The 12720-nt window shown below is 44.5% G+C and overlaps 1 protein-coding gene across 1 annotated transcript; it reads left to right on the top strand.

Moving 5' to 3' along the window:
- The first annotated feature begins 5306 nt into the window (after positions 1 to 5306).
- LOC108925942 (arf-GAP with dual PH domain-containing protein 1-like) lies at positions 5307 to 12158 on the top strand. The gene is made up of 11 exons (XM_018738315.2): positions 5307 to 5452; positions 7092 to 7216; positions 7923 to 8014; positions 8633 to 8715; positions 8847 to 8959; positions 9446 to 9592; positions 9684 to 9767; positions 9916 to 9978; positions 10144 to 10215; positions 11556 to 11787; positions 11871 to 12158. Exons 1-11 carry the CDS (start codon positions 5362 to 5364, stop codon positions 11894 to 11896), a joined length of 1128 nt encoding a protein of 375 aa, XP_018593831.2. The 5' UTR covers positions 5307 to 5361; the 3' UTR covers positions 11897 to 12158.
- The last annotated feature ends 562 nt before the right edge of the window (positions 12159 to 12720 follow it).

Raw genomic sequence — 12720 nt, 5'->3', positions numbered from 1 at the left:
AATAACCTGTCTTGCTTTATGTGCCAGTAGACCTTTAATCCGTCTCTCCCTCCTTCCGTGTTCTCGTGCCGTCGCTCTGATTTTAATAACACTCTCGACATGCAGGGCAAAGACAAAGCAGGGCACCTAATTGTAGGAGAGGCATAAAGGGGAGGAAAAGAGACGGATCACTGGAGGAGAAGTGGGGGAAGCTGGGCTGCACTAAAAATATCTGTGAGGGATGCATAACCTGGCTCAGTCAAGCTTACACGGAGACAGGCCGCCTGGCACAAACGCAGAAAGAGACCAACAGAAAGGGAGAGAGAGAGAGAGAGAGAGAGAGAGAGAGAGAGAGAGAAGCAACAATGCCAGCCATGAAAGACATGAACCTGGTCGTCATGGCATCCAAATCGCTGCACAACGCCGATCCCCGGTGGCAACCTTTGACATTCCCCCATCCTGTCTCTGAGCTTATTATCATCCTCACACCTGGGACCAGCTGACAAGGGAGGCAGGAACCTCGTGAAAACCTTTTTCCATAATCGCACTCACCCACTCTGAATCACATTGTCTCATTCTGCTGCCATAGTCTGTTAGTGGACAGCAGGGCATTCAGAGCGGCAGAGGATTTTGAAGAGTTGTGTGAAGCATTGGTTTCTAACTCTCTGACGTTTACACACAGTAATGGTTTTCAAACCAGGATTTGAGGGGAGCTGTCGGTTAAATCGTAGAGGAAGATCCATGTCAATGAGAAAGACCTGCGAGCAACATGAGGGACTTTTCTCCCTGGGCGGCTTGACCTCCATGACCCCTGACAGCTCATTGCTGGTCATTCCTGTCTGGAAGCATGTTAAGGTTACCAAATTTTCGCTTTTAAAGCTCTACTTTAATTGCATAAAAAACAGAGGATGGACAAAGACTGAAGTATTGAGTGATAAACAGAAAAGTCTAAAAAAAAACCTATTGATTTGGCCCTTAGTTGGTTTTAGGAAAACACCAGTTTGTTTAAAGCCACGGATAATTTAATTCAGGAACATTCTCTCTGAACTAAAAAATCTGTTTGGGGCTGACTTCTCTCCTGGTACCCTAACTTCTTCACAAACTACACCATCTATCACCCTTACCTTTGAATTCTCCATTGGATTGTCCGCTGCCCTCACGGAAAACACCGTGGTATTAGACTACTTCGACAGTCGCATGTCTGCATCTGTAAGTCATTGTTGTGGAAAACAGTTTTGTTTACTCTGAGTTGAATACTGCTTTGGAGACGGGTCTGCCAAAAAAATGAATGTAAGTATAAATATGAAAATATATATAATGTACAAATATAAGATGCGCCGTGCAACTAGGGTGGCACAGCGAGTAGCGCTGCTGTCTCACAGTGCCTGGGTGGTGCAAGAGGATGTGGGTTTGATCCCTGCTCAGTCTGTGTGGAGTTTGCATGTTCTCACTGTGTCTGCGTGGGTTTCTTCTGGGTGCTCTGGTTTCCTCCCACGCTCCAAAGACATGCTGTTCGGGTTCCCCCATAGTGTGTGAGTGACAGAGAGAGTGTGTTCCACTGACGTATGGATGAGTGACCCGGTGTAAGTAGTGTATCTAGCAGTGTAAGTCACCACGGTGAATAAGGAGTGTGGACTGATAACACTACATAGAGTTCATTGAAAGTTGCTTTGGAGAAAACCATCTGCTAAATAAATGAATGTAAGAGGAAAAAAAAAAAAGAAAACACTTGTGACTGGACTCAAGAACCATGTGACCTTCCAAGTCCACTGCAAATCATAACCAAAGTACCAAAGATCTTCCATCCAGCCCCTCTGCATAAGAGACTTTTTTGCAAAAAACTGTCACTTTTCAAACATAATGGCCTAGAATACTCCCCCCCCCCCCAGACCCCAGGCTTTCTTCCTCCTTACTCGTGTTTCATTACATTATATTACATCAGATTAAATGACACATGCCTGTTTTAAAACACTTCGCTGCCAGAATTTAAAACAGCCCACTGCTGCACACCATTTACGACATCACAAGAGAGATTACTTAAAAAGTAAAAGAATTATTTTGTGTCCAGTTTTTGTCCTTTGGCTTCCTGGCTATAGCCTTCATGTTGTCCTTCTTTTCAAATGCAATCCTTCATTAAGTCGTTCCTTCATGTCTCATTAACACATATCGGTCCACGCACAGACATTGACGTACACAATAATCGAGAGCAAAAAGGAGGCAAACGCACTATTATCCCCTCCAGCACATGTTACAACATTGACATCGTCTCCAATACGGAGCTCTATGGGCTTACTCTGTCCTTCCTTGCGCAATATGACCAGCTTTCCAAACAGCTCCCCGCCCAAATTCTCCGGTCCATTTGGTCACGCTGCAAGAGGCCGAACATGCAGAGCGTGTTGGCCGCGTCCTCGGTGACAGCGCTGGCCGGACAAGCGCCCAGCAGCCTCTCGAGGGGCTGCCAGAATCTCATTGTCGCATTAGCATGAATGGACCAGCGTGAGCCTTTCCATCACAAATACACGGATCAAGCTGCTTAGTTCCCTGACAGGCGATATTTTTTAATGTAGGACATTTCCAGAAGTCTGTCGAAGTGTTCTCGGCGAGTTCTGCGTTAACATTGATTTCGGGACTTGTAGTCAGTAATCATGAACCCGGAGAACAAACACTTCAGGCCATATTTACAGCCTAACTGTACCAATCATCTATTGACCCGGTAAGTAGCTTTATAGAGAAAATATACAGATGATCTCTGCTCTGATGGATGGAAAAACGCGACTTACGGCTAAGCAATGTATGTCGGAGTCTTTCTGCATGTGAAACATTTTTCCTTGTGACATTGCCACGTTTGACCACACCCTGGAAAGGGGCTCTACAGCGAATCGGGTTCTTGCAATTCACATGTGGTGCTTTGATTGTACGAGGCTTCGGGATACTGGACCTGCGCTCCGAGTCACTCTTGGTGAAAACCAGGTAAAAATCAGTCATCATAACTCCGCCGAGCTTCAAATAAAGAGCAATCCATCTCACTTACCCTGCGCCTTGCACCCTACAACAATGAGATGAGATCCATTAAAGAGCTATTTTCTCTCACTAGCAATTGGCATTTTTTTTCTGGTTACTCATCTCATTTGTTTTGCGCTCCCTTGGGGCTTCTACGCTGGAGCGAGAGCAGAACTACAAACCGATGTACAGTCCGCTTATTTAAGAGCTGCAGAGAGGAGAAGTGCGCTAAATATGCATTTTTACTCATATTCTTAATAGGCTTGCTTGCTCCTCGCATCAAATAATGTTTCTATACACACTACATACATACCATATATATGCAAAAATGTCAAAAGCACTGATAGTGTACACCAGCCACATGATTGTACAGCTATTCTCAAACAGAGTGGTCCTTATGGAAATAAATTCCACTAAAAGGTGCCTGGGATAATTATTTTTTCACTAAATAAACCAACAGCTTAATTGATTATTTGGTTGCTCTAACACTTCGGTGACATTGCGGTTCTTACAATTCATGAGAAGAAGAAAAAAACAAAACACGCTTTATTACTAAGGACACGGCCAAAACAAACTGTATATAGTATTAAATACGACTGTAAGCGAGCTGTACATTGCGTTTGGCAGAGCAGAAACGGGTCCGCTGAGATCTGTACTGCATTCTTGGGTGGAAACATCACTTTCCATGTAATTACATCCCCCGGACTCCCAGGTACCAGGGTAACTTGAGCTCGGTGTGTTGAAAGAACAACATTATGGAAGGAGTGTGACAAAGTGAGCATCCCTGGCGATGAGCAGCTCTCCACTGCCGTGCGCGTTGGCCCGTTACTCCTGAAAGTTCAAAGGTGTGTATCGAGGAGAAGAAACGCGCGTCTATGGGTCGTGTGTTGGGATGGCGCTCCAGGCCTCAGCTGAATCTGGGTTCCAGGCTGCAAGGGCCACCGTGAGGTGAAACTGTCACACATGGGCCACCAGAGGGCTTCAGCACCACGGACAGATCCCGCTGAAGGTGGTCATCCAAACGGGTGGGTGTGGGGATGTGTGTGGGGGGCGGTGTGGGTAAATCTAAGAAAAGGGGCAAAAAAAAATCTACTATAAAAGTATCCAACAGAACGTCATCAAGGTTGATTCAGTGTCTTTTTCATCTTTTCCCCGTCCTGCCGGTGACCCATAGTAGTGTCCCAAGCGCTCCTTGACCATTTACTGCAGTCCATACTTCACCGTCCTGCTGTCCGGCATCCAGCTCTTTACTGAATGCTGTTAAACGTCTCAATCCTCTGTAGTATTTCACTGCACTAAATCACACACACACACACACACACACAAAACACACAACATTTCCAAACCTACGTTCCAGACCTCCCGTCCGTACGCTCACATTTGGGCAATGAGAGTGGGCGGACAGTCAGAGGGGACACGAGGGTCTCTTTACTGCAGTAAAAAAAAGGGTTTACTCGATCTGCGGTTTAAAGCCATTTCTCCTCCAAAGCCGGTTTCCTCACACCACCCAGCGGCGGGTGGAGCGTGTTTCCCTGGAAACGTCTCAAGACCCCCAGCTTCTTCTTCTTCTATTTCTTCACTATTATTATTATTATTATTATAATATTTTTTAACAGACTTTATTGACAAAAACCAGTAATTACAAAAGTCAGGATCATTAAAAAAAAAACGGAACCAGATCCAAATGTTACAACAGACAACAATAACAGAGAATAAACAAAGAAAAGACCAGTTAAAATAAATACATTAACACAAATATAGAGAAAAGGTAAGTAAAGACGATCACAAATGGGGTAAGACGGGCAGTAGAAGAACAGTCCTCGCAGCTTTAGGGTTTTGAAGAAGTTATTTATGATGTTATGTAAATTATTTAGTGTTCTTATAATGTTTGACTTCTTTTACAAACCGGGGAAAGAAAGGTTTTGAGTTATTAACTTCATTTGGCTAATAAAAGGACAAGGTTAATTATACGGTGCCTATCGTCATCTCTCTGTCACATTTGTTAAATCCACGGAAAAAAAAAGATTAAAAGCATTATTATTATTATTATTATTATTATTATTATTATTATTATTACTACTACTACTATGTGCAGGAGACTCCGGAGCAGTTTTGACAGGCGCTGAGAAGGATGCAGTAAGTCACACTTTGCACTGTGGCACGTCTTGGCCCTTCAAGTTAAAGTGTGTGTGTGTGTGTGTGTGATATATATATATATATATATATATGTGTGTGTGTGTAACTCGGTAGGCGTGTCACATTTGCTCAGGCAGAAGAGGATGAAAGGCGCGCGACGGGAAAGTCGCGGGTGCGGAAGAGCAGCTCAAGCTGCGCGAGCTGCGCGTTCAGGAGCGGAGGGCTCGGCGCGCGCGGGCCGGGGCGATGGCCGCGGAAGACGAGAGCGCGAGCGATCTTATAAAACATGTTCTTTCGCAGCCGGGAAACGAGGCGTGCGCGGACTGCGGGTCGCTCGGTGAGTAAAACCCGTTCTTAAGAACTACTTTACTTTATAAGACATGCAAAGGCTCCTTTTCTTGGTGAAAGGCATAAACACACTTCACCTTCGAGTTGCGCATTTTTACCTGAGTGAAAATGGCAGAAATTCTTTGGTCCAGGACTGTCTCGTAGAAACCAAAATGCTCAGAAAGTTTAGAAATGGCATCATCTCAGACTGATGAAAGTAACCAGTGTCTCCGAACTGAGTTCAAGGCTCCATGTGTGGGCTGTACACACACAGCTCCTCTAACTGAGGGCCAGTATGCATGACCCTGACACCACCACAATTCTTGCACTCACTTGATTTGCCTCATGAGTATAACTGACCTACTCATAAACATAGCCTCTTTCAAGTTGCATTACCCTCCACATTCACTCATTTAACACTTTCCTCCAAAGCAACTTACAACATAACCAGTTACACAACTGGGTAATTTTATTGGAGAAGTTTCAGGGTACATACCTTGCTCCAGGGTACTACAGCTGGAGGTGGGATTCAAACCTGGGACCTTTGGGTCCAAAGGCAGCAGATCTGACCACTGCATCAGCTGCCCCTCTTTAAATTGACTGTTGAGGTCTGCTGGATGTCATCTTCCCAAATTGGGATTGCAAAAAGATCATTCTACCTGATTTACTTTAATCTAGAGCACCCTAAGTAAAAAAAAAATAATGTTGTGGGTTTATATCTGTCGAGGATGTTCCTCTGCAAGAGAAAGCAAGAACTTGTTACAGTCAGAAGACTGACAAGGCTTTGATTTCTTCAAAAACAGACCATGACCATGATGCCATGTTAAATGTTTGTCATGCAGTTGTACAGTTAAAAAGAACATCAGAAATACGAATAAGGCCACTGTTTTAACTATGGGATGTGTTAATATTAGACACGGTACCCGACGGTACAGCTTCAACAGATAACTACAACATATATTTAATTATGATGATTATACATTTGGTCTCCAAGTTAATTGGGTAATTGGTGTCACTGTTTCCTCTTTTTATGGTTGTGTAGCTTGCAAGATTAATCATAAGTGGAGAAAGATTATTTCCACATTTTGCATTTTGCTCATGCTGATGAACGCAGGCCTGTGTTAGGATGCTTACCGACATGACAGCGCATGCAGGATCTCTGCACGGAGTTCTGGGAAAAGGACGCTGCTGCCTCCTCCGTATCAATCTTCCTGTAACCCCATGTTGAAAATCTAGCTCTTGAAATGAGATAATAACGAAAAGAAAGCAGGAAGTTGGACTTCTGAAATGTGTACTTTGGCCAGGTGTCAGACATCGCAGACAAATGTTTAGCATGACGCAGGGTGAAGTATGAGAGCTATGTGAAGTTAATTATGAGGAAAAAAGAAACTTCCTTCATATTGACTGGAATCAGGTGATAACAATCTTGCAGGGCTTCTTGCCTCATGAAATACTTGTATCCAGTCCCTGACTTTTGTCAAGCGACTAGTTGCATGTGTTTTTTTTTTTTTTTAAAAAAAATCCACCTCCAGTTTTTGGTTTCCCACGTGTTTTGTTCACTCAGTGCTGGTAAAAAAAAAGCCATGACATGGACATGCATATAGGATGTGTAACTGGCACCAACCGCTGCCTCCCTCACCTTTCCTCAGGGCCACAGTGGGGTTCCACTTCTCTGGGCGTGCTCCTCTGTCAAGCTTGTTCCATTATACATAAGAAAATTCTGCCTGCAAACAAGGTGAAGCACCTGTCCAGCTGGGAGGTCCCTGAGCTGAAGGTAGGCGCTGGTCGTGAGCACAGCTATGCAGGAATTTGGTAGCTTTTCCTCCAAAGGGCAACAGTGATGCCATTATCCTCCAAATACTGCTGCTAGTGACCGTAAAAAGCAAGTTCTGAGCAACCTTCTAGGGTGGGTTACATCGTTACTGCTAGACTAACTCCTTCCTCATTTATAGGTTTATCAACAGTAACAAAACCCATTATTTAAAACAGAGAGTGGGTATATAACTTCAAGCTCATGCCCGGATCAATCCTTCACGCAGCTGCTCCTGTAATGTCATGTAAATGTTTATATGTATCTCAAAAAAAAAAAAAATTACTAGGAAGGTGATCAGGAATCGTCGATGTTTTATGCTGCTACTCGTGTGATGAGCGTTGGTTCATATGGTGAAAAGAATTAACTGTACTTAAGACTCACGGGTCTGCAACTATGTCTCTTTCTCCTAATGTAATGAACACATTGTATTTTATATGAGGTATATGTTGCTTTGGAGAAAAGCTTCTGCTAAATGAATGCATGTAAATGTAGTGTGTTAATATGTCTCTTACTATCTGCTGTGGGACCTGTTGATGTCTGACAATGCAGCTGTCCACTCTTTTATAAGGGCACTTGGGGACACGTAGCAGCTCATAAGCCAAATATTTCTCAAGTGATTCCTATTTGGCTCAGACATTTCCCCTTGATTTGGCTCCCTGTTATTCAGACCCTGGCAGAAAACGGGAATGCGGCAGCAAAGGCCAAATATGAAGTCGTCATGCCAATCTACTACTACAGGCCCAGACGTAACGATTGCCAGTGAGTAAAGACCAACCTTCAGCCATCTCACCGTGCACTGTAACAGCTAACTGAAGTTTCTATAACACCATAATGCCTGCTGGGTCTGAGCTTGTGGCCAATTGATGATTGCGGTACCTTAGTCGCCACGCCACCTGCCAGTCCCACCGGTCGAATCAGAAGTAATGAAGTCCAGTGCAATTTATCATATCGGCTGCGATTTATTTGTGAGTTCTGGACGTGACACAGAACGCAGTCCAAGTTATACAGGAGCACAAGGTTCAGTGTTAAAGTACAGTATATTGACTGCATCTGAAGTATTCTGAGTTACGGGGAAATCGATCCCAGTCCTCTGTGACTGTCACAGTGACTCCAAAACCAAAGTTCAGAATCTGTGTCCAAGTGCAACAGGTCTCTGCACCTGCAAGTTGTGTGGAAGGTTTCAGTGGAACCCTACGGTATCTTCTTGGGACGCAAACGGTGAAGGATACCATAAGATTCAAGATATGAAATGAGGATCCTTCCAGGATTCTTTAAAAAGCAAGAATTTGCTTAAAAGGCCTCGGAAGGTGGCTTGCTTGTTCTTTAGAGCCTGTTTGCGGGGTGAGTGCTGACATCCTGATCTCATTTGCTGGGCAGAGTGCTGAAGGAAGAGTGGGTCAAGGCCAAGTATGAGCGGCAAGAATTTGTGGATCCCATGAAAAAGCAGAGCTACCAGGAGGGTGAGCGCCGAGAAGCCCTGGAATGCAGAACCTGGGCCAACGGGAGTTCGATTTGGCTGAGGAGGTGTTGCACTTTGTGAGATCCGTGCACTTTCTGATGTTTATCTCATCCCTGTTATGTCTATGTACAGAGGTGAGGGAAGGCTGGCTGATGAAGCTGGGCCGTGACAACGGCCTTTTCTTAAAACGGAAGTTTGTTCTCAGAGAGAAGGACGGCAAACTGAAATACTACCCGAAGGAAGACGTGAGTCTCAGTAACCTCAGCTGGAATGTTTAAACACTGCATACTGCTGCTTGTCACTAATCTCTACAGTGTGGTCTAAAGGTGTTTTCTTTCTCCCTTTCCACCTTCTGTGTTCAAAGTCACATTTCGCTGTCACCAGAACCTGATATCTTCTCGTTTGGTGATGTGGGTTTCAAGCACCCTTTTTTTCTTCTCAGTATAGACGAGATTGCAAACTTTAGTCTTCTTGGCCCCTGGTCTGGATAGCATGACTGCAGACTGAACTGCACTTCAACATGTTACAAAAGTGGTGGCTGCAGTACAGAGGTGAACCCTTATTTATGAACAACCTTCCCACAAACATGTTTGCGAGCGAAGTTCACGTATTTCCCAGCTGTGCAGGATCTAAACGCCAACATATGCAGCCTGATCTGCAAACACCGCATTTCGCGTGTTCGCATCCATTCCTCCTGACACCTTTGTCCACTTCTTCTCATGGAAACCAAGGAGAAAGACCCCAAAGCGGTGATCAACGTGGAAACCATGAATCCCACCTTCCAACCGGAAAAAATTGGCCACCGCAACGGCTTACAGATCACCTACCAGAAGGAACACCGAACCCGCAACCTCTTCCTCTACCACGAGGATGGCAAGGTGAGTTTGGCAGCAGGAGTGCTCAGCAACACGTCTTCTTTCAGCCGTTTTTCTTGTTCCTAGAGCTGACCGTTATCACTCTTCTTCGCAGGAGATCGTGGACTGGTTCAACACCATCAGGGCAGTTCAGTTCAAATGGCTCAAATTAGCTTTTCCAGCAGAAGGTGATCAGGAGGTTGGTTTAGTCTGATCTCTTCATATTTCTAGTTTGCTAGTTGCAACTTTTGTCTCCTGTGTCTCCCCCATCATCTGCCATACAGCTCCATTTTTCACACTGCTAGTGTACAAGCTCAGTCACTGTTTATTATGTGCAAATCTCTCAGCTCTTGAAAAGACTCCCAAGGAACTTCCTGAAGGAGGGGTTCATGGAGAAGACAGGACCAAAGGCAAGATGCTGTCACGCTGGGGGAAGCGGCGCAATGCCGGAGTGGCTAGGCATGGCTCAGCCAGCAGGGATGTCCTGAGATAAGGGTAGGAGAGATGGAAAAGCAGCGTGTAACAACAGACCTGTGCTTAACTGTCACCTCCCTGTGCCTTTATCGCCGCTACAGAAAACGGAGAGCTTCAAGAAGCGCTGGTTCACGTTGGACAAGAGGCGGCTGTTGTACTTCTGTGATCCTTTGGTGAGACAGAGACCCTGCATATCAACAGGCACAGACAGTCACAGCTAAGGCTTCCTTTACCAGTGTACAGAGTGCACTGTAGCCGTGTGGAACCTGGCCAAACCCCATTCTCGAGACTGACAGCTCATTAAGGGGGGGAAGGAAGCACCAGGTGCAGCCACTTTCAATTTAGGAGCAACGTAAAGAGTGATTTTGGAAGGGAGAGAAGGATTTTTTTAAATTAAAAAAATATCCATCTATCAATCCAATTTGAACACCCACATGTCCTGAAGCAGGGTCGTGGAAGGATTGTGCGCAAGGCTCAGGGGGATGCACCCTGGATGGGATGCCGGTCCATTGCAGGGTAGTCACGCATGCACACATGCACACACAATAAGGGAAAATTATAGTCACCAATTCACCTGAACTGAATTTCTTTGGACTGTGGGAGGAAACCAGAGCAAACCCACATAAATGCAGGGAGAACATACAATCTCCAGACAGACAGATCGGAATGGGGATCAAACACGTGTTGTCTCACACCACCCATGTGCTGCAAGGTAGCTGCGTGACCGTGTGACCCTGTATTTATACATATACTACATATATATATTATAGTGTAATACAGTATAAGTACAGTGACAAATACTTCAGGCAGCGGATAAAATGGTGAGGTCACTCAATCTTGAATGCTGCTGTAGTGCCTTTGACCAAGCTTTACGCTAAACTGAACTTCACCTACCTGTAAAATAACCTACTGTATAAACAGGTGAACTTGAAATTCAACTAAGCAACACAATTATTAGAAAAAAGAGAAATGTAGAAATTAGGGGAAAAAACTAAGTATTTTAGCTGTGTAGATGTAATACTACTACATTGCCTCCTATATTTTACTGGTAAGGAGAGGACTTTTTTAAATCCAGTTTCAGTAAACGTGGTACGAACAAGGAAGGAAATACTGGGGGGGAAAAAAAAAAATGTCATGCACCTAAATTAAAATGATTACAACATTCTTGACAGGAAGCCTAGTAAATTTTTCCAGTGGAGTGTAATTATGCCAAAATTAAGAAGAGGAGCAGTGGGGCTAGATTTTAATGCCACTGCTCCTGCCATAAGCGCATTCTTGAAGTAGTTGCTGAAGAGGTTCTGTTTTGTTTTCAGTGAAACTGAAAACTGATGCTAAGCGAACATGTATTTTAAGTGCAACACTGTTCTGAAACACTTTCAACATGTGTGATCAGGGATTTGAACCTAGAGGTGTTTTGCGGCTTCAGTCATAAGGCTTCAGGTATCCTGGTTGGGGCAGATGGTCCACCTACCTCCCTGATTAACCCTTTGCTGTACCACCGTGTCCTACTCAGGATGCTTTCCCTAAAGGAGAGGTGTTCCTAGGCCACAAGGACAATGGCTACAGTGCCGGTCTGGGGCTTCCAAAGGGCACCGAGTCTAATGGGGCATGGAAACACGGAATCACCCTGGATACACCAAAACGCTGTTACCTGTTTACCTGTGAGTCAGAGGGAGACCAGAAAGACTGGCTGGATCACTTCAATGCGATCATTAACACAGCGATGTCCCCGCACGACTATGCCCGTAAGCACCCTCCTGTATGCCCTCCCTCTATCTCTTTCTCGTGAGAAGTAGCACTAATTTCTTCTCCTTCCTTGCGCTCGCAGAGGAGTCCCTCCTGAAACACAAGTAGAGGAGAGCGAAAGGAGGCCCTTCGTAGCTGCAATGGACTATGGTACCAATCACTTTATACTATCAAGTTGGACTGCGACGTCCTTGTTTCCAAGGAATGGAGTTTTTCAACAAACCATTGCGGCGCCCGTTGTCTCCACACCACGACCCTGTGATTTTTGAATAATATGCTGTATACAGTACATCACAGTAACACAATCGAATACTGTATGTAACGTGTCTTTCTTTTCGAGTTGTTGATCAATAAACGAAAATCAGATTTAGTTTCTATATAGACATCTCTTAGACTTACCGCAGATCGATCCCATTAAAAAAAGAAATGTATGTATTCTTGTACCTGGAGCATCTTTCCTGCAGTAGTGCCCAGAATTCTCTTTCTGTAAAATCCTCCCACTCTTTGTGTTGCTGTCATTTTGGTGGCCTGCAAGAGTGTGTGGGATGGCCTGAAACCGACATCTCCGTCTCTCTCGGCGCAGATCAGCACTAATCTGCTTCTGATTCAGATTTAATAATCTAATTGGCTGTACGCTCATTTTCCATGAAGATAACATTCTATTCCAAATGCACACAAGACAAAAGTCATAAGGACAGGGATGACAATGATTTGCTGACAGTGTTACTGAACTGGTAGGAACAAAAGGCATCTTTAGCTAACGCTGCTTGCCTGCCTCCTACTGGTCATTAAAATAACTTCGAGAGAATGAACATATGCAGTGCTGTCCTCACTCCAAAGTGTTGCTCTTTAGAAGGCTCCTTTGTGCATGTCAGTGCTCTAACAAGTCTACATTAGTCAAGATTCTCTGCAAGTGATTAGCATATTAATGT

Source organism: Scleropages formosus, chromosome 3, assembly GCF_900964775.1.
Source record: "Scleropages formosus chromosome 3, fSclFor1.1, whole genome shotgun sequence".
In the NCBI taxonomy this organism is placed as follows: domain Eukaryota; kingdom Metazoa; phylum Chordata; class Actinopteri; order Osteoglossiformes; family Osteoglossidae; genus Scleropages; species Scleropages formosus.
The sequence above is the reverse complement of the archived record's forward strand: the minus strand, read 5'-3'. Positions and strand labels throughout refer to the sequence as shown.